The 24,950-nt window shown below is 42.8% G+C and overlaps 1 protein-coding gene across 1 annotated transcript in view; it reads right to left on the reverse strand.

The window, feature by feature from the left end:
* The window catches only part of MSANTD2 (Myb/SANT DNA binding domain containing 2), a 34,684-nt gene extending 10,420 nt beyond the window's left edge, over positions 1–24,264 (reverse strand). Inside the window, 3 exon segments of the mRNA XM_014467158.2 lie at positions 23,808–23,863; positions 23,866–23,934; positions 23,937–24,264. Of these exon segments, the coding sequence (XP_014322644.1) occupies positions 23,808–23,863; positions 23,866–23,934; positions 23,937–24,261 (450 nt within the window). The 5' untranslated portion in view covers positions 24,262–24,264.
* Positions 24,265–24,950: the final 686 nt, after the last annotated feature.

A 24,950-nucleotide genomic window follows, 5' to 3' on the forward strand; every position in this document is an offset into this window, starting at 1 on the left:
GTTATAAGAAAAAACAAGCAGTGAAACAGATTTCCAAACGGAGCTGCCAAACTGGCCATTCTAGAAATGGGTCACGTAGTTTATCTTAACACTCTGCCAACTAACTATGACACGTTTGAGATCCTTTTAACCCAACTGATTGAGTAAAGAATACACTTATTTGCAAACAAAGTCTTAAAAATCATATATTATGTTCCACCGGAAATCGGGGGAATTACTGGGAGTAATTCTCCAGTGACTGATTGTAAAAGTGTTGAGAACAATTCCTCTGCCTACACAGATGTGTATTTTGAAGCAAAAAAGTCTTTGTGAAACAGATCTATCTTCTTCCTTTAAGTTAATTACCACTTTATTGTAATTAGTTACTCTTAGTTAATTGAGGCAAAAAAACCCAACACCGAGTTCATTCAAAATCTTTAAGACTCAAAATTTATTTAATTAGTTTTATTTTCTGACTGTGAGTACAAAGGTAGGAAAGGAAAAAAACCTGAAAGAAACATTTCTTTGTACAGTAAGAGGGATACTAAGACTATAGTATGAATATCTATCTATCTATCTATCTATCTATCTATCTATCTATCTATCTAGATGTAACTAATGATTAGGGCATCATCTAAGGCAAAATCCATCCATCTGGGGCCAGCAGAACTTGTCTCTATATTCTTAGGGTTTTATACATTAAAATCTGGCAAACTGACTTGCCAAATCATCTAATCCTTTAAAACCAACCAAACACCCCTTCCCCCCAGAAAACCACACCCACAAAAATACATTTCTTGTTTCACACTCCCATAGTTCTTAGGGAAACATAGGACGTTCTGGCAAATGAAAGATCTATTCTTAAATTTTCCTTTTCCTTTTCCTCTCCAGAGAAGAGTCTTAACTGTTTTGAGTCATGGATTTCCTCCCCATAAAAATACATACAAAACAATGTCAAGGGGAACATGGACTCTGTGAAGAGCCCATACAAGAACCTCGTTTTAAAAAACTGCTCTGTACCATGTGGTTGTTTCCTCCATAAAAGAATGTAACAGGAAGTGGCCAGAAATCCTAAGATAAGGTAGATTTCATTCAAGTCTTACATTTTACAAGAGAGTCTAAGAATTGGGGCCTCCAGTTTAAGTCCAATTTGCCCACCTTACTCACTATTCTGTTCATTTAGATAAATCACCATAAATATTTCCTTTTAAGAGGTAAATTAGCCAAATTCCCCTGTTTCTTGAAAGAAGCATACAAGGTTATCAACTTACTCTTTAACAAAATCTAGTACTTTTTCTATTTCCTGGGAAAGAAATCTTTTTCTGAAGTGGCAGTTAAGCAATACTACATAACTCAGAGTTATGCTGGTTACCTGTTCCGACTGTATCACATCGTACTGGAGCATTCAGTATCTGATTAACATCAATATCGATGCTAGATAAATCTCCCAAGATAACAACTTAAAACAGGGACATTCCCATATCTAGAAACAAGCACGGACATGAAATTAAGTCTTAGTAGTCACAATGGCCAAGCTTTAACATCTTCCCATTTTAACACTAAAGGGGTCTCAAAGGATTAGGCACCACCTACTTACTCAATCCTTAACCCAATGGGATTATTCCGTTGAAACTGTTCATATTATGGTCAGCAATGTTTTCTTAATGAAGAAAAATGGTCCTCAAACCTAGTCCTTAACTCATTTGAGTTTCCCGAGCATTTAATACTATTCATTATCTGTGTTCCTATCCTTGCCAAATACCTCTTATAAAACTTTCTGTAATAGCCCGACTGGCGTGGCTCAGTGGTTGAGCGTTGACCTATGAACCAGGAGGTCACTGTTCGATTTCCGGTCAGGGCACATGCCTGGGTTGCGACCAATGATTCTCTCTTATCACTAATGTCTCTCCCTCTCCTTCCTCTCTAAAATCAATAAAAATATATTTTTAAAAAACCTTTCTGTAATCTACTGATTGACTGGGGGTTGTTGGAGCTGCCTACGGCTCTAATGACAAACCAGTTCCCAACTTCCAAAATCTTATGGAAGTTCTAAAATGGAAAGAACCTTAGAGATCACCTACCCCAAGGCCCCAAGACAAGTAAGTATTCCTTCAAAAGAGACCTGGCATATAAAAACCACCAGGTGGCGGCTGACCGGCGTGGCTCATGGTTGAGCTTCAATCTACGAACCAGGAGGTCACAGTTCGGTTCCCAGTCAGGGCACATACTGGGGTTGCAGGCTCAATCCCCAGTGGGGGGCATGCAGGAGGTAGCTCATCAATGATTCTCTCTCATCTTTGATGTTTCCATCTCTCTATCCCTCTCCCTTCCACTCTGAAATCAATGAAAAAAAAGTGTGTGTGTGTGTGTGTGTGTGTATATATAACCAAGTGCCACCCACAAAATGTTGAATGTTTCCTCTAGATTGTGAGCTCCATGAGGTAGGGATTATGTCTGCCTGTTCAGTTTCTCTGAGCCCAGAAAAGGACCTATCAGATAAGGACTGGTCAATATATTTATTAAGTAAATGAATTACTGTAACTTTTTAAAAAAATACTTTTTTATTGATTTCAGAGAGGAAGAGAGAGATAGAAACATCAATGATGAGAGAGAATCATTACTTAGCTGCCTCCTGCACAACCCCTATTGGGAATAGAGTCCACAACCCAGACATGTGCCCTGACCAGGAATTGAATCGTGACCACCTGGTTCAACCACTGAGCCACACTGCCTGGATTGAATTAAGGTAACTTTGAGGTAGTAAACTACTTAGCAAGAAGATGAAATTTTCTTAGCAAAGAAAATCAGGAACTCATTTAACCATGATGGTAGATTTTATTTATAAAATCAATAAATCAAAGCAGGTAGGGCTCCTAAAATCTTTTAAAACAATCAGAAGCAGAAAGGGTATTAAAAAAAATACAGTGCTATAATTAGCAAAGCAAATTAATTTCTTTGTAACAAAGGAAGACTAACTGCAAAGGTCAAGGCTATTTTAAAAATATCTAACATACTGCCCTGGCCGGTTTCTCAACGGTTAGAGCATCTGCCCACACACTGAAAGGTCATAGGTTCGATTCCCGAGCACTTACCTGGGTTGTAGGTTTGATCCCTGGCCCAGCTGAGGTGTGTGCAGGAGGCAACCAATTGGTGTTTCTCTCTCACATGGCTGTTCTCCCTCCCTTCCTCCTCCCTCCCTTCCACTCTCTAAAAAAATCAATGGAAAAAATATCCTCGGGTGAGGATTAACAACAAAAAATAATAAAAATATCTATCATTCTCATTATATTTTTCTTGGAGCTGGGGGTCACCTGCCAAATGAAGCTCTACAGCCTTGTCCAAAGTTTATTATTTCTTATGCCCTACAAATTATAAAAAATATTTCTAAAATATAGAGTAGTTCGGTCAAAGATAGAAAAAGAAAAAGACTGGAGGTGTTTCCTGGATTTTAATAGGGTTAATCGGAAGAATGAGCACTGGAAACCGAGATCTTCCCTCTCCGGAGAACCATCCCCTCAGTCTTCTCCCCGCTTCTCTGGGGAACTGTCCCGGACTGAATTCTACCAGCTTGCACTTCCTCCTGAATCTGGCTACCAACAACTCATTAAAAAAATAAGTGTGTGTGTGTGTAAATATATATATATGGTTTTTACTGATTTCAGAAAGGAAGGGAGAGGGAGAGAGACAGAAACATCAATGATGAGAGAGAATCATTGATTGGCTACCTCCTGCAGGCCCCACACCAAGGATCAAGCCTGTAACCCAGGCATGTGCCCTGATTGGGAATCAAACAGTGAAGTCCTGGTTCATAGGTTGATGCTCAACCACTGAGCTCAGCAACTCATTTTTATGTCTATAACTGGTCAGTACGATCTTCGCGAAAGACAGATTCTTGCATAGAACAAATAATTCGGGAAATTTTGATTTTCAGTGAGTATCAACCCCTAAGTTTCCTGGGTTCCTCCACACTAGCAGCGAGGGTCTTGTGTCAAAGAGGACAATACTTAAAAAACAAACATCTTTCATTGCTCAAGGAACTACATTCACATGGCCATAAAGCTTTCAACCTTCCATTGTGGGTAAATCATACAATACTCAGACAACAGCTCATACTGGCAACAATACTATAAAAGCCATACCTAATATGCGTGGTCATGTTCAAGGGTTTCTTTGGGATACAAGAATCCTTCTAGACATGGAATCAAGTGTTTTTCTATTTAAAACAAGACAGGTTAAAAAAATTAGGGTATATTGAATTACTTAACCATTTCTGCCATAGGCAGCAACAAGTGGTTACAGTCATCAAAGAGTGTCAGATAACACTACTTGTCTAGAACTTCTTTCCCATAAAGGGGAAAAAATCAGTTGTTTGGTAAAGAACTGACTTGCATTAGAGGTTATTTTCATCTGACCTCCTATATCACCTCTACAGTTGCTACATCAGCATCTTTTGAATTTTTTTCTCAGTACTTCACACTCTGGGGCACCACCTCAAAGTGGTATTTAAGATGATATTAAAAATGTTAACTTTTAGTAGTATCTTATAACTGAAAAACACATTCAAGAGAATTATCTAAAATATTTCTAGGATAGCAGAGAAGAATCATTCATCTTTAAAGGCCTCCCATACAAACGGCCTGCATTACGCACTAACTGTTCCATAGTCAATCATGTCTAAATATTAAGATTTACACATGCACAAGCATGTACACACATACAAAAAACTCCACAGCTGTATCATTACAATGATATGTGTATTGTATTGTATTGTATTGTATTGTATTGTATTGTATTGTATTGTATTGTGTTGTGTTGTGTTGTATTGCTTCCCAAACACGATGGTACATTCTATTCATGAGACCAATGTTTAAAAGGGAAACTGTGCAGAGCAGCTCCCCCCCTCCCCGCCCCCAAATAGTAGGCTATTCTATTCCTTTCATATGCTGATAATGTTATTCTCTCAGTTTTGTAGTTATTTTCTTATTAATGTGGATCCTGAGAGAGAAGATACCTACTAAGAAGGGCTCCCAATGGTTAATGGGGCTCAAATTAAAAACAAAACAGATCCTGGCCAGGTAGCTCAGTTGGTCAGAGCATTACCTGGATACACCAAAGCTCCAGGTTCCATCTCTGGTCAGGGCACATATGAGAAGCAACCAATCAATGAATGCACAAATAAGTGGTGTCTCTCCCTCTTTCTTTCTCTCCCTCCTCCCCCCTCAAATACATTAAAAAAAAGAAGGAAAGGAAGGAAGGAAGGGAGGGAGGTAGGGAAGGAGGGAGGGAGGAAGGGAGGGAGGGAGGAAGGAAGGAGAGCCTAGCAGCCATTTCTATACAGGGCCTGAAGAAAGAAAAGAAAGAAGAGGAAAAAAGAAAGAAAAGAAAGGAGAGAAAGAAAAGAAAGAAAACAGAGCCTAGCACCATTTCTACACAGGGCCTGAGGGAGAAGCCTGAACTAGCTGCCTGCACCCTCACAGAGCGGCTTGCCTGCACTGTGTTCCTGCCATCTGAGCCGGCCTTTATGAAGGAGTTCTCAGAATCCTATTTCAACCAACAGGACTGAGACTTTCTCCACCTAATTAGAGATACACAGCTATATCCCCATCAGCTTCTTCATAAATCAGAGGGGGCTCCATTCTGACCAATTAGGACAATGTCCTTTGGACCAATCAAACTGTGAGGATTTAGAGTCCTAACTTGCATGAGGACAGACCAATCAGGGACCAGGAGCAGGGACTTCTGTCTACATAAGTCAGCTCACCTCTGATCCTGGAAGTGCACACTCCCTTTTCACTTAAGACTGCCTCTCCTTGGCTGAAACACCAAAGATCTCTCTGGAGCAGAGTAGGCAGGCATACACAGGCAGAGCAGAGCAGAGCAGCAAGGAGCAGAGCAGAGCTGTCTAGCTGGACAGGGGCCTTGCCTCAGGGCCTCCTAACAGCAGTACTATTTTCACAGACATGCTGTGTCACAACTGAGCTGTTTGCACTAAATAAAGTTTCCTTCACTGTATCCAACCTGGGGATTCCTGTTGGTGTTGAACTGACGCCAATGATCTGACCTTTGATGACGCTGAAAATTACTATCTAGCCCAGCGGTTGAGTGCTGACCTATGCACATGCACCAGGAGGTCACGGTTCGATTCCCAGAGAGGGCATATGCCCAGGTTGCAGGCTCCATCCCCAGTGTAGGGTGTGCAAGAGGCAGCCGAACAATGATTCTCTCTCATCATCGATGTTTCTATCTCTCTCTCTCTCCCCCTCTCTGAGATCAATCAAAATATATATTGAAAAAACAAGAACAAAAAAACCCCCTACCATCTATAATGCAAAAATAACCTATAATACAGATTTTTCCCTTAGTAAATTTTAAGTGTTGTTTGTGAAAAAAATAATCTTGACACTTGGATAAAATCATGTAAAAATTAAGGTTTTGTAAATCCTCCATCAAGATATCTAGGGAATTGCCGAACAGGTTTGGCTCAGTGGATAGAGCGTCGGCCTGTGGACTGAAGGGTCCCAGGTTCGATTCCGGTCAAGGGCATGTACCTAGGTTGCGGGCACATCCCCAGTAGGGTGTGCAGGAGGGCGGCTGATCGATGCTTCTCTCTCATCGATGTTTCTAACTCTCTATCCTTCTCCCTTCCAATATGTAAAAAATCAATAAAATATATTTTAAAAATATTTCTAAGATATCTAGGGAAAAGCATTAAGTCAAGATTCAGTCAATTGTGTGTTTTTATGTGTGTTTTTTTAAAAAGGGCAAATATTGAATTACTTCAAAAAGTGTGGGGTTTTTTTGCATTTACATGATATAAATTACAGGTCATAAGTGTGAAAAGAACACATCTGACACATACCCTTCCTAGGAAAACCTGAAAATAGTCATGTTTTAAGTTTATGCACTTATTCTTGGGCAACCTGAACTTATTTAGAAAGTTGTTAGAAAGAAATTCAAGTAATCATTATACATGGTTTTTTAAAAATCTTCACCCAAGGACATATTCATTGATGGGGGGGGGGGAATGAATCATTGATGTGAGAAACATCGATTGGTTGCTCCCCTATTTGCTCCTGACCGGGAATCAAACTGGCTACCTCTTGGTATATGGGATGATGCTCCAACTAAGCCACTAGGCCAGGTCAATCACACTTTTTATAGCTCATTTGGTAGCACTGTAATAGTTTATTCTTATCTTTATGAGGATTGCTAAAAGCAATGGCCATATGAAAACAATGTCTATACTTCTACAAAAATCAAACATTTTCCACATATGGCTTAATGTCCCATGTAATGAAAGGAAATCATTACTATTTTCTCAGTGCCTACTGTGCGCTGAGACTGGGGGTAAACAGTATAAATTTATTATTCCTAATTTTGATAATAAAGCTAAAAGAGAGGGTCCCAGAAAACACTCTGAGGAGACTGTGTGCAGGAGGCTTACTTGTGAGACGGAGAGGAGCAGCACTGGGCAAAGAAGCTGAAGTTGGAACAGAGGCTTGGGCTAATCCCAGAGTCGGGTACGGAACCTCCATGCCCCTTCAGAGCTGTCCTGAACTGAGGCAAGGAGGCCGTCCCTTTGTATGTCAGCACTGACCAGTCAGTGGACTCAGGCCGCCACAGGACAGGGAGCCTAACCTTGGGGAAGACAGCTCCCTCGGGCAAAGAGAAATTCCCCGGAGGAATCCAACCAGGAGGAATCCAACCAGAAGCCATCATCAATCAGCGCTCCAGGCAGCTGGGGGGACTGACTCACGTCTCATTCCTGGAGGAGGAATCTGGGCAGTGTTATCACATAAGCACAAGGGATGTGTGATGCATCCTTATTTAACAGAAAAGAGAACTAAGAGGTAGCAACTTATTCAAGGTCACTATCAGAGTGTATTCAAATGTAAATTAATCTTTGGTTTCAGAACTAGAACCTGGCATGCTTCTCTTCAGCAGACATTGAAAAGTATAGTCACTGTATTTACCTTTCTGCTGAGAAGTTTATAGCTCATTTTAATATTTAGCTAAAGTAACCATATTTACACAGATTATTACTATACTCTGCACTGATTTATTTTCTGATTCTTATTTAGCTTTCTTCACGTGCATATCACTTTTGTTAGTACATTCATGTGATTTATTACAAAACAGTCTATCTCATCCCCGTCACCTCTTGGGAAAAGGGGGACAATGGCAGGCATAAGGTAATGGACATTCCAAGGCCACAACCTTACCTGCTTTTACTGTCAAAAGGTAATTCTACTTTGTAAACTTTTCTCTTTCTATAATGCAAGCTTATTTCCTTTAAGAGGAGTTGGGAGTCCAATAAATACCATCATTTTTATAAAGACTTGAATGAATGATTGAACGTCTTCTACAATAAAAGTTTTGTTTCACCCTAGCCGGTTTGGCTCAGTGACTAGAGCGTTGGCCTTTGGACTGAAGGGTCCCGGGTTTGATTCTGTTCAAGGGCACATGCCCAGGTTGCGGGCTCATTCCTGGTAGGGAACATGCAGGAGGCAGAGATCCATGATTCTCTCTCATCATTGATGTTTCTATCTCTCTTTCCCTCTTCCTACCTCTCTGAAATGAATAAAATATATATATATAAATGCATACACACACACACTGAGTGGCCAGATTATTATGACCACCCCATCAGTACAATGAAGTGAATTAGTTATGCAAATAATAATAATAATAAAATCTTGAGAGTATTTGCTTAGGAAGTTTTCAATATTCAGTATTTTTGGAAGTGTCAATGAAGTACTGATGGGGTGGTCATAATAATCTGGCCGGTCATAATAATCTGGCCACTCACTCTGTGTATGTATGTGTGTATACACACACACACACACACACACACACACACACACACACACACACTAGAGGCCCGATGCACAAAATTCGTGCAAGAGTAGGCCTTCCTTCCCCTGGCTGCTGGCACCGGCTTCCCTCTGGCACCCGGGACCCGGGCTTCCCTCACAGCCCCAGCTTCGTCTGGAAGGTTGTCTGGAAGGATGTCCGGTCTAATTAGCATATTATCATTCTATTATTATAGATATATATAAAGTTTTGTTTGTTTCAACACCTGTTTTAAATCCTTGTAAGGAACTTCCATATCAAGGTTTCTCGCTGTATTTATTATTTTAGTTTCTATTAAAAAATTTTTGTTTTGTTTTCTTATCTCATTGTATTTGTTATTTTAGGACACCATGAACTATCTGCAATAACTTATTATAAAATGTTTTTATTGATTTGAGAGAGAGAGAGAGAGAGGGAGAGAGGGAGAGAGGGAGAGAGAAACATCAATGTGAGACAGAAACATCGATCAGCTGCCTCCCACACAAACCCCAACCTGGCATGTGCTCTGACCAGGAATTGACCCGGTGACCTTTCGGTTCACAGGATGACGCTCAACCAACTGAGCCACACTGGCCAGGACTGCCAGCATTTTTAAAATTTGTGTTTTCATTTCTATGACACAAAACATGTATGAACATGATATCCATCTGGGTGTTGCTATGTGATCTTGGTGTTGCATTTATGACTGTTTACGCTCTGACTGTTGCCAAAATATTACTTCAATTGTCAAAATTTAATAAAGTTGTGCTGATGATACGGGAGCAATATGTAAGACCAAGTAGTGAAGAGTATGGAGTCAGACTGCTTAGTTTAGCTTCCCTATCTACTAGCATTGTGACATTAGACAAATTAATCCCTCTGGTGCCTCAACTTCCCCACCTGTAAGGTGAGGCTAATGACAGTACCTCATTCATAGACTTATGAGTGTTAAATGAAAAATATAAGTAATGCATTTAAAACAGTGTCTGCCCAATAGCTCACACTCTGTAAATATTAGCCATTATTATTACAAAAATAACTGTCACACAATATGGAGACCAAGATGCCTTATGAATAAAGGTTAGTTCAAGCAGAGAAAAATTAGCAGCAAAGTTTTATCATAAAGCTAATGGTAGGAATAACAAACTCGAAGAACCTAACTACAGCACTCAGTATCAAGATCTTGTTTGGAAAAGTAAACAGGTTCCAGCTAGCCCATGTCCTCCAATACTAAAGGAATACTAACTTGATTTTATTTGTATTTTATTCATATTTAGAGTATTTTATAAAGTTGTTTTTGTTTGATAACATGTGAGAACTATAGATTTAGGATTGTCACATAGTAAGTAACACTGTTATCTACATGTTTTTGCTCACACATTATTATTCAAGGTTCAGAAACACCTGGCTATATCATCACAGCTTCTTCAACTTTTTGGTCATATTTCTTCATTCACAGATAAAAGCAATCATTTAACCATTTTCAAAGGTTTATAGTCTTGGCAGGAATATGACGACTAAAACACTGGCATAAAACAACAGAAAAAGGAATCCAGAGTGAGGAGTTGACCTTGCTTACTGGGCAATGTGTTCACAAGAAGCAAGAGGCAGGCAAAACTCAGCATGAATCAAAGAAAAAGTTTGAATGCCCCATATATTTTCTCAAGAGTTCACTACAACAAAAAGCATGTAGACCTCTCATTCACTTTTTGGTGAATGGAAATTTACTGGAATTAAAATCAAATTCACCATCACTTTTCAAAAAACGCTTCATGAATATGTGGTTATGATGAAGTTAAATTTTTCCATTGGTTTGTCTTCTTCATTTTTAATATGGTTTATATTATTTATATAAAAATATTATCTTATACTGTGCCTCAGTGGTTGAGGATCGACCCATGAACCAGGAGGTCATAGTTCCATTCCTGGTCAGGGCTCAATCCCAAGTAGAGGGCATGCAGGAGGCAGCCAATCGATGATTCTCTCTCATCATTGATGTTTCTGTCTCTCCCTCTGCTTTCCTCTCTCTGAAATCAATAAAAATATTTTTAAAAGAATTTTTAAAAATTGGCACAACTAGTCTATTCTATTCCAACTATTAACTATGTTCTCTAATTTGCAGGAGAGAGAGGGCACCTTCCCTGGTTTTGCTGAAGGCTGAACCTAGGAACCCAGCACAGGGGTGCTCATTACCTAACGAGTGAATGAATTCTAACAATGCTGCACTCTGCCGCTTGGGGAGATGAACCACAGAGACAACTGGACGTATCACAATAAAAAGGCACAATATAGAATCATGTAAATCATTTTTATCAAAGCAAAGGCAAATGTATTTCTATTTCTTGTGCATAATGTGAGGTAGAGAACTCGACCTTTCTAAGGTCAATAAAGCTGATATCAAGGAATATCATATTTAAGGGGCTTTCTAATTGTGTTAATTGTTGTGAATTAATTTATTTTAAGTAGCATATCATTTTCTATCAGAATATAAAGTCTTTGAGGGCAGTTATTCTTTTTTTTCCGGTTCTGTTCACTGATGTATCCACAGCACCTAAATCAATGTCTGGCATGCCGAAGTGGCCCAATAGATTTTTGCTAAATGAATGAATGAATAAGTGAAACGAATAAAAATTCCTTAAGATTATATGTGGCAGTTAAGAGATCCAATATAAGATCGAAGTACTTTTGTTAATTTTCCATGTTGTTGATATTTTTTCCATTGCTTTTCAGAAAGTGGGAGGGGAGGGGGAAAGAGAAAAACATTGATGTGAGAGAGACATATCAACTAGCTGCCTCCCAAACGAGGGCAGGGCCCTTCACTGGGAATCGAACCCGCAACCCTTCAGTGCGCAGGCTGGCATTCTAACCACTGAGCCACAGTGGCCAGGGCAAGCTCGAGTACTTTCTAACCCAGCCGTGGGCAAACTATGGCCTGCGGGCCGGATCCGGCCCGTTTGAAATGAATAAAACTAAAAAAAAAAAAGACCGTACCCTTTTATGTAATGATGTTTACTTTGAATTTACATTAGTTCACACAAACACTCCATCCATGCTTTTGTTCCGGCCCTCCGGTCCAGTTTAAGAACCCATTGTGGCCCTCGAGTCAAAAAGTTTGCCCACTCCTGTCTAACCTGTCATACTCTTTTTTCTAAATCATAAACCAGACCTTTCCATTTAGAGAAAGGTATTTTCAGATTCAAAATAATAATAATAAAAGCAGTTTGGGGTAGATATAGACTTTATTCTGGTTTTATTAATATCAATTACAAACATAATTGAGTTTTTTGATAAATGAAGTAATCTGAAAGTAGATAGTAGAGAAGCAATAGAGTGAGTTTCAAAAATTTAGGCTATTACAACAAAGTAGTCTTACACAGGCTGAGAATGCAACTAGAAAACATCTAAATGAATAACTTCCATTCTACTGTATCAATTTATTTTGAATGAAGTGTTATTTGGTAGCTCGAAATATGTAATTTATGAATACAAGCTGAGAACACATATATAAAAAAATGATGGCTGTTATGCCTAAAATGTCTGAGAATAAACACAGGTTTGCATTTTCCTAAGGAATAACACAAGCCACCAAATGACAAGATAACACTCACTTGATTTTTTTTTTTTTTTTGCCAAGGGAAAAAAAATTCCATTAGTGCCAAAAAAAAATTCCATTGGCTCTCAAGGCCCCTCCCAAAATGAGGTAAGTATTATACAGATTTAAATAGATGTCTTTTTCCAATATGCAGGCACTTTTCCATTATTCAGAACCATAGGGAGTAAGACTCCACATAGATTATAAACTCCAGATAATTTGTAACATATGCATATGAGGCTCAGATCCATGAGGCCTTCATTTTGAACGGTGAATAAAGTTTCTGCAATGGTAAAGAGCAAGCAGAACACATTGCATGAAGCACACCTCAGAAATAAATTTAAAAAGTACCTAACAGCACACAACAGAAATAAATTTAAAAAGTACCTAACAATCGTTTAAAATCTAAAGCTCTTTATGGTGCTGGTCTTTGTGTTTGAAGCTCAAGAAGTTTTTTCCTCCCGTTTTTCAAAACATTTTTAAACATTACACTTAAACCTTCCCCAGGGGCAGGGACTGCTATCCTCCCTTAGCCTGGCGATATGAGCATGTACTTCAGAGCGCCCTCAGACAATGAACATCTGAAATTTTAGATCTGAATTTTAGTGCCTGCCCTCTGATCATGTTAAAAAAGAGAGAAAAGGCAGGACGATCACTTCTGAAGACTGGGGAGCAGATCAGAATCCAAGGGTCTGTAGAGAATATTTCCTAGAGGTAACAGAGGCAGGGCTGTTCTAAATGGTGTTTAGTTGGATCTCACTGGCTCTAAAAACGTTGAAGTATTGTGATGATCCCTGAGGACACAACAAAGAATGCTGTGGGAGTTGGTACAGCAGAAACAGTGAATTCTGTGACAGGTTAAGATCTAACAAATCCTATAAATTTGAATTTTCAGATTCTCCCAGCAGCCCCACGGATATTGATACATTTGAAATCGGTTCTCTTCTCTCTATTTTCATCGCCACTGTTTTATTCACTGCCTGTCTAGAGTACTGCAAGAAGCCTTCAAATGATCCTTGGGCTTCCAGTCTTAACCTTTCCAATTCATTTCCCACATTAGAGCCAGTTCTAGAACCTAAGACTAACCATGCCGCTCTCCAGCTTAAAATCCCTTGATAATTAGGATGAAGTCCCAACTCCTTGGCACATCATCTGATCTCTTGCTTATTATGTCTCCAGTCTCACTTCCTACAACTTCCCACCTCCTCTCACCCTCTCCCCTCAAACCCTAGGCTCCAGCTATCTCGAACTACATAGCATAACACATTTCACCAGGATATAATTAATGTTTCTGGAGTTTTAATACCTTAAGTCTACAGAGCACAATGACTGAAAAAAAAATCGATCTCACCTCATTATTTTCTAACCCTCTTTTATGTAACTGAAGGTATGACTCATTAGTGGGTTGGGAAATTGATTTTGTGGGCTGTGACCACCTTTCCAAATACCCCAAGTGGGAGATGGAGACAATATACGGGGGATTAAGAACCGTTCTGGCGAAGAGGACCTGGGGTGGTGAGAGGGTGGCCAGGGAGAAGGGGTGAAGGGGAGCTGGTACAGGTTAGAGGGGACGGGGCAGGTGAGGAGCATCTGAGGTTTGACAGTTTGGGGGAGGGAGATTGGCTGAGCCTACGGGCACCGTGCAGGCATGTGATAATGGGCAGGGGTTATGCCCACACCAGGTGTTGGCGCACATCAATGGGGCCACAACAAGCCAAGATGGAGTGTCCCTGGTCTACCCCAGGCCCTCCCGGAATGTGTCCCTGCGGCTGCAGGGCCTCCGGGAGAAAGACTCCGGGTCCTACCGCTGCTCTGTGAACGTGCAAGACAAGCAAGGCACAAGCAGGGGCCACGACAGCAAAACTTTAAAACTTGACGTGTGGGGTAAGTAAGAACACCCTTCCCAGTACCTCCCCCCACCCACCATGGGAGGTCAGGCAGGTCTCTCTCCCCAATGGCTGAGTGTACAGGTTGGAGGGTTAAATGGAGTGACTGAAGGGTGTGTGTGTAGAAGTTGGTGTGTGTGTGTAGGGAGGTGTCCATCAGTCTCTTGGGTGTGAGTGTTTAACCTGTCTCCCCTTCCCCAGTTCCTCCAGCTCCTCCATCCTGCCATCTTCTGGGTGCGCCCCGTGTGGGGACCAATGTGACCCTGAGCTGCAAGTCCCCAAGGAGTAAGCCCGCTGCCCTGTACCAGTGGGAGCGGTTACAACCATCTGTTGAGGTTTTCTTTGCACCAGTTTTAGGTGAGAGACTTCTGGAGACACAGAGACTGGGGTGGGGCTGGGGCAAGATGAGGTATCAGAGGGACTGGGGTGAAAAAGGGAACACAGTGCTGAAAAGTCCTGGAGAGGAGGAGTGTGCGGGCAGTGGTGGAGAAAGAGGGCTGACAGGTGCTATCTTGTAATATTGCTTTCACGTATAAGTATGTTCAGTGCAATTGAAACTTCGTGGCCCATGGGCATAAGTCGGTATTTTGTGGAAGAGCCACACTCAAGGGGCCAAAGAGCCGCATGTGGCTCGAGAGCCGAGGTTTGCCGAGCCGCAGTTTGCCAACCACTGGACTAGAACATAGCAGAGTGTATTGAATATAGTTAAGTATAGTGTCATTGGGTGGATTAAATAGATTAATATTTGTAAAGCACTTAGAACAGTGCACAGCACAGTGAGGGCTATAGAAGTGTGAGCTATATTCATTATTATTTTGTGATATTTGTTTGTTACACAGATATATTATGTGAGTACTAAGCCACAGGGTAAGATATATTCTTGTTTATGTTCAAAAAGGTGCACTGCTGTGGTTTTTCTTTTAGTACAGAAATTACAGAAAGAGAGGTATCATGGGTATCTGCATGATTGCAATTCAACACTATAAAAATGTTATTTAGCAAAACATATAAATTATCTGGAACTGGCACTATTATGTGCCAAACTATCTTTCCCACCCTTTCACATGTTTCCTTATGACACCACCAACCATTCATTTGTAGCTTGTAAGTCACACCTTCAACAAATGCCACTCTTTGGCAAATTTTTCTTCATTTGAAAGGCATCACTTTTATTTATTTATTTTTTCATTAATCCTCACCCAAGGATATTTTTCCATTGATTTTTAGAGAGAGTGGATGGGAGGGGGAGAGACACACAGAGAGAAACATTGATTGGGTGCCTCCTGCACATGCCCTGACTAGGGCTGGGGCTCAAACCTGCAACCGAGGTATGTGCCCTTGACCGGAATTGAACCCAGAACCCTTCAGTCCATGAGCCAATGCTCTACTCACTGAGCCGAACCAGCTAGGGCGAAAGGCATGACTTTTAAGCAGCTGATCGTGTATAAACTGCTTGGAACAGGTGCATTATTTGGATGGGTTGTTTTGGATTCTTGAACAAAATGTATTTTACTGAATTTGCAGTTTGTACCATTTTAAGTTATACGGCCCCTGGGCCTTTACCCCAACTGCTCATCTGTCTCTACACCTTCTGCCAGTTCAGTCCCACCTCACCTTCAGGATCCACCTCCTGAAAGTCTATGAGATGCCCTTCCTGTGGGCACCTGTAGCACCAGGAGCTTAACGTCAACACAATACACAGGCCTTGCTCACAGTACTGTGACTGGTGTGTTAGTGGTCTGACTCTCCACGGAAGGTGGACACAGTGAGGGTGAGTGGTACACTGCTGTAGTCCTAGGACCTACTGCAGAAGGCACCCAAATATGTACTGGTAAATAATTAAAAAACAAAGTCCTTATTTCAGACCTTAGTACTTACTAGTATAGAAACCCCGGGATGATTCTGTCAATCGCGTGTGATAAAAGGGAATGAGCGTGATCTCCAAGCCCGCCCCCAGAAGCTTGGATTTTAGCCAAGAGTTAAGCTGCACACCTTTTCCATTTCCTAAGGGCAGTGGAATTCAAGGGCCCACTGATCAGTCAAGAAAGACACTCAGAGTTCTAAAGCGGTGGTCTTCAGCTGGGGTATCCACACACCTTCTTTAATGACTGATCAAGGAACCTTAAAACCTTAGGGGTTCCTGTCATTCCCAGTCTTGCATTTTTCAGGTGTGAAGCTTGGCTCCTTAATTTAGAATAACCAAAGCAATATAGGTTAGTAATATTGTTTCATTTAAATGTAAGGGGAGTCCTGGCTGGTGTTGCTCAGTGGTTAGAGCTTCGGCCCCACACATCTCAGGGATACATGCCTGGGTTGCAGATTCCATCCACGGGGTGACTGTGGGAGGCAACCAGTCGATGTGTCTCTCTCACATTGCTGTTTCTCTTTTTCTCCTCCCTCCCTCCCCCTGCCTCCGCTTTACTCTCAAAAATCAATGGAAAAAATATCCTCAGGTGAGAATAAAACAAAACAAAAAAGTAAGTGGAATGGTGTCTATCATCAACATTTTCAAGATACATTTAATAGAACCTACAGATCAGAACTTCGTATGAATTTCTCACCACATTCAGAGTATACTATTCAATAAATTTTATGGCTAATCCTCATCTTACTCATCTCATACAAGATTTAACATTTTCTTTATATATATATATATATTTTTATTGATTTCAGAGAGGAAGGGAGAGGGAGAGAGAGAGAGAGAAATAGCAATGATGAGAGAGAATCATTGATCGGCTGCCTCCTGCACGTCCCCTACAGGGGATCAAACCCGCAACCTGGGCATGTGCCCTTGACCGGAATCGAACCCGGGATCCTTCAGTCCGCAGGCCGACGCTCTATCCGCTGAGCCAAACCGGCCAGGCGATTTAACATTTTCTATATCCTGTAAACTTTCAAACATATTAGGAAAACATTTTTAATTTCAGCTTTAAAATGTTCAAGAAAATACATGGATTTCAAAACTCTTCTGGGAATACATGCGCAAAAAATTTGGCCAATACATGAACCACTAGCCACACATGAATATTTAAATTTAGTTAAAAATTCAGTTTCACAGTCATTCTAGCCACATTTCATATGTTCAACAGCCACCTGTGGCTAGTGGCTACTGCACAGAGGCTACTGGGCAATGCAGACATAGAAACTCCTATCATCACAGAAAGTGCTATGGACAGCACTGTCCTAGAGAACCAAGAGTATGACACTGCCCAGCCAACTGAGGTCACAGCATTTTATTCCTTCCACTAAAAGCTCTTCCTCCTAGAATGGGGGAGCATTTTTCTTGACTTCTCTCAAGGTTCCTCCTACTCAGGGGTAAAGTGGCACAGAGTGCAAGAAGGAATCTTGAACTCCCCAGAGGTTTGTGGGTAGCCAAGCGAATCCTTTCATAATACAAAGACTTTTAATACTCTGAATAACAAGCTTCCTCCTACACTATTCAATATGGTAGGCACTAACAACATGTGCCTACTTATAATTTAAAATTAAATTAATTAAAATGAAACTTGGAAGCCTATTCACCCAGTTTCAACATGTGCTTGTTAAATCCCTTACCTCCAAAAAGGAAAGCCTAAATATAAGTAGTACATGGTTGGTAGTCTAAGTCTACAGTCATGCGCAGCTTAACAATGAAGATACGCTCTGAGAAATAATGTTGTTAGGCGATTTCCTCATTGTGAAAACATCAGAGAGTGAGTGCACTTACACAAACCTGGATGTACTACAGCCTACTACTACTAATCATATACATAGGCTCAATGGTATACCACCGTCATATATGCGGTCCATTGTTGACTGAAATGTCGTTATGGGGTGTGTGACTATATTCTTTTAAGATACACATCAAGCCCGTCAGATTCACTAACAGACAAGCAAACTGAAATACACAAGCTTTTGGATAACAGTGGCATGGGAACAACAGAAACTGAATATGTAAAAAATGGAAGGAAGCAAGTCTGACTAAATCTTTCTTATGAACTATTTGATAGTATACCATATTTTTTTGGAAACCTTTCAACGATAATGCAAAGGAAAAGTCTTGTCTGCAAACACAAGAGAAAAGTCCTCAGAGGTGGGAAGAGTCTAGTAAAATGCTTATACAGAAACAAGCATTTGGGTCTAAGTTACCTTTGCCCTATTGGTTCTCAAAAATAATGACTAGGCTGGACAGGGTGGCTCAGTTGGCTGGAACATCGTCCTGTAAACCAAAAAAGGTTGTGGGTTTGATCACCGGTCAGGGTGCGTATGGGAGGCAACCAATCCATGCTTCTCTCATATTGAAGTCTCTCTCTCTCTCTCTCATCAATAATCCTTGGGTGAAGATGAAAAAATAACACTAATTTAAAAAAGATCAAATATACTATACTGTGATTGGTCTGCTAAAGTATGAAATTTGTTCCAAACATTATGACAATTACTGATGATAAATCTAAGCAATGTCTCTAAAAATTCAGTCACTGTGTTTGCTGGGTAGAAGTCTGCCTACCTCTTGTAAATAGGTCTGATGAGCACCAGCACTGATTCAGCAAAAGTGTTTTAGGTCATGCAGTCACTTTGCATTTCATCTTCAGGTAGACCTAGAAGAACACATCTGTTTCAAAGACATAAAGCCAACTCTCAAGAGGCAAACTGTTGGAGAAAACCCAAAAATATGGGACTTGAGAATGAGTTTTGTAGTGCATCAGATCAATCGAGGGAAGTGTGAATATAGCATGTGGCTCAGAAGGGAATGTTTTCATGAATTCCAAATCTAGAGAGATCTCTCCACTACTACAGCATGAACTGTGATGTGCTCTCTCCCTCCTTTGAAGCCATCACACCTATTGTCTGCTTTAGTATGACACTAAGCATTTTAGTAATGACACTTAAGCAAGTCCTGCATTATATACCATTCCTTGTGTTGTCTTGTACAGCTTTTAACTCTCTGATGTATGTATACAAACTTCACCTGCATTGTAAGCTCTCAGACTGTATATTACAGTTCTTTTATTCAGCCTAACATTTGGCAGACAACCTTGCACATAGTTAAGCGCTTGAGTATTTGCTGAATAGAGATATGAAGAAAAGGCCTAGTATACAAAAAGATAAAATATCATGTAATGACTACACACAAAAAAAACCCCTATTTGTTACCTGGCTCCAAAATTGGGCTGGAATTGGTAGCAGACAAATTTTCTTCTGGCAAACAAACAAAAAGCAACAAGACATCAGAGCCAAACAATAGCGTAGGCAGCAACACAGTCTCAAACACATCCATTTTATCCAAATGATTGAACAAATATTAATAACGACATGTCAGACAGACTTCTCAATGAAATTCTTTGCAGCAATAAACGAATGTTTATATCTGACTTTAAGTTAAAATCCTATGTGCTTAGAGATATACATAATCACTTGGTTGGTATTTAAAAATTGTACTTTGGTAGCTAAATCCAAAAGCTCTAAATTCAATTTCAATGTTTACAATTTTAATACTTCCATCCTATATAATAATCCTATATAATAAAGGCTAATATGCAAATCGACCAAATGGCAGAACAACTGGTCACTATGATGTACACTGACCACCATGTGGCAGATGCTCAATGCAGGAGCTGCGTCCTGGTGGTCAGTGTGGTCCCACAGGGGGAGTGCCGCTCAGCCAGAAGCTGGGATCACCACTGGCGAGCGCAGGAGCGGTGGTGGGAGCCTCTCCTGCCTCCACAGCAGTGCTAAGGATGTCTGACTGCCGTCAGTGGGACATCCTCCCAGGACTCCCAGACTGCTAGAGGGCGCAGGCTGGGCTGAGAGACCCCCCAGTGCACGAATTTTGTGCACCGGGCCTCTAGTGTATACATAAGAGGAATGAGGCCGAGCCCAGCGAAGGGGAGTGATGTGCTTTTAGGTTATTCGGGAAGGTGGTCGGGAAAGAGGCTGGGATAGGACCCAGCTTTCTGATGCCTTCACATGATGAGATGAAAGCTGCTATCAACATGTTGAAACTATGATTAGGGGAAAGTTTCTTGAAAAAAACAAATTTAAGTTACTATATATCTCCTCCCTCTTTTCAAACTTAGAAGAAATTATTAGCATTTTCATAATTGAAGTTTGATAGATATTTCATATATATCAGACCAGAAATATAACTGATGCACACTGTGATGAGCCATTATCATTATCTACATATTCCCTGTGGGCCTCTGACAGAATTCACATGAAGTGAGCACATTATATTAGTCTGATTAAGAATTCCTCAGAGTCCATTTTACTGCACTACTTTATTTCTATTTTTTAAAATCTAAAGCAAAAGAGATTATTGAATTCCTTTTTGCAGGTCTCATCAAAACAATAAAGTGAAAGTTTTTTCTGAATTACCTGTTCTAAATCGGCATTTCTGAAACTGGAATCTAAAGGTTTACTTTCAGGGGTTTGGGCTGAGACTTTTTTAAGGTTTTTATTTTCATAAACATAATCTGGATTACTTGGGACATCCACCTCATAATTGTGTAAGGCTATGATTTCACTGACCACATTTGCTTCTATGCTTAAAATTAAATTCATACTAAGTCTCCTAGAGGGACAGAGCTTAGTTTTCAAACTGGGTTTCAAAGTCTCTATTTTTAGGTTAAAGTTTAAGTAACATTGCTCTAGATTTTTTATTGTTGTTAATCCTCATCCGAGGATATTTTTCCATGGATTTTTAGAGAGAGTGGAAGAGAGAGGGAAAGACAGAAACATCGATGTGAGAGAGATGCCTCCTACATGCACCCCGACCATAGCCCAGGCTGGGGAAGACCCTGAAACCGAGGTATGTGCCCTTGACCGGAATCGAACCCGGACCCTTTGGTCCGAAGGCTGACGCTCTATCCGCTGAGCAAAACAGGGTAGGGCTGCTCTAGATTTTTATACTTTCCAAAATTCTTCTTTAGACTTTATTTGGTGAATTTAATATGTTTCCAGAACCTACTATATGCTAGGCCAAGGGTGGGGAACATCCGGCCTGAGGACTGTATAAGGCCTGCGAAATCATTTGGTCTGGCCCTGCCAAGGCATTAGAGGTGAGTTAATTAAATGTTTGTCCTAGTATAGCAGGCTAATTTTTTAAATTGCTTTTTATTTTTTTTAATCCTCATCTGAGGATATTCCATTGATTTTTAGAGATGGTTGGAAGAGAGAGGGAAAGACAGAAATATCAATGTGAGAGAAACACATCTATTAGTGGTAGCAGGCTAATTTTTAAGTTGATAATTTTGTGTGGCCTGCAAAAGCTGCTATAAATATCCAAATGGCCCTTGGAAGAAAACAAGGTTCCCCACCCCTGTGCTAGGCACTGGAGATACAGTAGTGAATAAGTGACTAGAACTTGCCCTTACAGAGCTTATGATTCTGACAGGAAAGACCAACACTGTTAATGAAGAAGTCTGTTCCTTGGTTGAAGTCACTTAAGGAGTACAGCCCTTAACAGTTATCTGCCCTCCTTGTCAACTGCTATTGTGGATCACAGAACCCATTATCATCATCTACATATTCTCAAAATATTCTAAGAGCTTGAGGTCAATTTGGTCTTATCTGTTTGGAGACAGGTAAACTGATCCTTTAAAAAATATTCTTCAGAGAAGCTCAATCTCCTTTCCTTGCTTTAGGTTATAGTTTCTCATAACTGGACAAAGACACAACCCAACTAGAGATTTCCTAGTCATCTGAGAAACAATTTCATAAATACGTTTATATTCAGTGAATTTTTGAGAGCATAACACTTTTCCCTGTTGATTGGGAAATTCTATGGGCAAAAATCAATCAAGTTAAAACAGTCACAAATGCCTAAGGTGCACTTCTAAACTCAAGGAAAGTTGACAGATAGAAGCTAGTCGGCACAGTGCAAAAACTCTGCCCCCCTGAACCTTACAGCCCTTGAATAAAAGAATGACTGAGATTCAGAGAACAGTGACTACTATTAGCTACTATAGTTGATCCCTTAAAAACCCAGAGGTGAGGAGCACTGACCCCATATACAGTGGAAATCCAGAAAAAAACTTTTGACTCCCCAAAACCTCAACTACAGTAGGCCCTTTGCACCTGCGGATTCAACCAACCAACGGTGGGGAATGCGAAAATAAAATACCGTTTTTAATCAGGGTTGGTTGAATCTGGGAATGCGAACCTTGGTGATATGGAGACCGACTCTATATTTATTGAAAAAATACGCATATAAGTGGACCTGCACAATTCAAATCCTGTCTATAAACTGCCATTATGACATTCCTGTTTAAAAAAAAAGGGGGGGGGTGTCATAAGACCCAAAGGTCCATGTTATCAAGTAAGCCAATTTAATTTTGTAATTGAGAAATGGGTGTCAAGTTCAACAGTTAATAAGTTTGAAATGTCTTAGTTTCTGGACTAATTTTTCTAAGAAACAATGCCCCCAGATGAACACTACTTGAGCCAAGACCTCTTAAATTTTGGACCAATCTCCTCCTCCTTCAGGGTGATTACCATTGTCCTTACTTGGTTTTTACCCCACCCCCACCCCCACCCCAAGGAGTTCCGAAAACAGTGCCATCCCTATCAGAAAAGAAGTAGAGAGATACCATGACTATGAAGGAGAAGGGGTTCAGCGAAGACTGGAACCCTACCAGAACCTTTCAGCAGACCCTGTGATGAGGGCCCTAACTTGCCCCTAAAACACAACTCCGCATCAACTTACAATACACATGCAAACTGGAATGCCTAGGCGAAAAGTCGGTAAAAACAGCAAAATGATAACCACATTCACGTGCACAAGGATATAGCTAGCTGCACCCTGAGCGCTTTTCTGGCCACAACAACCGAATCGGGGGGAAAACGGGCTTTCATGAAGGAGCTAAGTCAGAAACACGCCTCAAGCCAATCCAACTCTGGAGGCACGGACACTCCAAATTCTAGACCAACTTCCAGCCACGCGAACTGCACCAGCACCAGCGCTACCTGGCTCCCTTCCAGCCTTTCCAAGTCTCCAAAGCACCTCCAGTTAGAAGCAAGGCGACCGGCACAAAGGCCAGGCATCTGAAGGCGCTTTGCGTCTGGCTGTGCCACTGCACTCATCTGAGAATCCCTACACTGGGGGCCCACCGGCCCCCCGCCCCCGCCCCCACCCCGCTACCCGGCCTCAATCCTGCCAGGTAACCTCAGCCTGGGCGCCCCCTCGGCCTGGAACAAAGCGAGGCCCCGGCGGCGGGGGGAGAGGCGCCGGGCTCGGGGATGCTCTCCGCGCGCGCGAGGAGAAACTAGCAACTTGAGGGCGCAGGAACGCCTTCCATTGGCAAGAAAGAGGGGCGGCGGCAGGCACGCCCAACTTCAAACTCAGGAAACCTACGGGCTGGCGGCCATCTGGGAGAAAAAAACCCTTCCCAGGGAGAGAAGAAAAAGGCGAGAGAGATGCGAGTCGACTGCCCACCGGGCTCCGGAGGGAGCCCCGCGCTGGGACCGGCCCCGCCCCCGAGGTCCGCTCCCCGCCTCCTCTCCGCCTCGGGTTCGCTGCCCCGGGCCGGGCGGCCGGTTACCTTGATGCGCTCCCGGCACTGGGACGGGGTCCGCTCGTAGCCCAGCTCGGCCAGGCCCGGGACACGCGCTCGTACATGGCCGGCCGGGGCCTTGCTGCCGAACACGTGCCCGCTCCCTCCAGCTGCTGTACCGCGCCTCCACCAGCCGCTCGTTGCCCCACACGGCGATGAGCGCGTTGTCTCGGCCGCGTCCACGACATTCGCGGCAGGCGCCGCGGGGCGCCCCAGGACGAGGCGCGCTGCGGCCCCCCAGCCCGAGACCCCCGGACGCCGCCGCCCCCGAGCCCGCCGCGCTGCCCGGCCCGAGCGGGGAGGCGCCCCGAGGCGTGGACGGGTCGGACAGCGAAGGGTTCCCGTCGCTCAGGCCACCGGGAGAGGCAGGGGAGAGCACCTCCATCTTTGGGATTTTGAGCGGCGAGTTGGCGGGCCGCTCCGAGCCACAGGGCGCAGCCATCTTCCTAGCGGCCGCCACCGCACCGCCCGGAAGTGACGCGCCCGCGCTTCCGGCCGCCGCGCTCCCGGGGGCCGCCCTGGGCCCTGGCTCGCCCGGAGCCGCGCGGCTCGGGGTCTCCGCGGCCGGGCTCGGCCCTTCGGCTCCCCGCGGCCTCTCCCCGCGGGCCCGCCCGCGCCGCCCGCTCCTCTCCTGGGGCGAGGGCCAGGGAGGGGGCGCCCGGGGGCCCCGCCGCGGAAGAGAAGGGAGGGGGCATGAGGGCGCCGCGGGTGCGGGACCGAAGCGGGAGCCCTTCCCCGCTTCCTTCTTCCAAACCTCAGCCCCCCGCGAGGGAGGGGCGCGTCGCGGGGGCCGCGGTGAAAGGGGGACTGAGAGCCGGGCGCTTCCTTCTTCGCCTCCCCTCGGGCCGCCCCTCCCCTCCCTCCAGCCCGGCCGGGGGCGCTGGGCCGACGTCCAGGCGGAGGCCGGGGAGCTTCCGGAGGTGCATCCAGGGAGGCGCCGGAGCTGGAGGGCGAGCATCTCCGGGGGAGGCTGTAAAAAGCAGGGACCCTGTCGCTTTGCCCGAAACACAAGCGCATGATTTAAGGAACAGCAGCTCTGATTCCAACGATGATAGGTTTTTCCAGGCTTTTGCGGGTGAGGGTGGCCGTTTGCAGAAGAATTCGATACCTCGCCGCGTTGGTGCAATTTAT

The sequence above is a fragment of the Myotis lucifugus genome, unplaced genomic scaffold (genome assembly GCF_000147115.1).
Source record: "Myotis lucifugus unplaced genomic scaffold, Myoluc2.0 scaffold_382, whole genome shotgun sequence".
In the NCBI taxonomy this organism is placed as follows: domain Eukaryota; kingdom Metazoa; phylum Chordata; class Mammalia; order Chiroptera; family Vespertilionidae; genus Myotis; species Myotis lucifugus.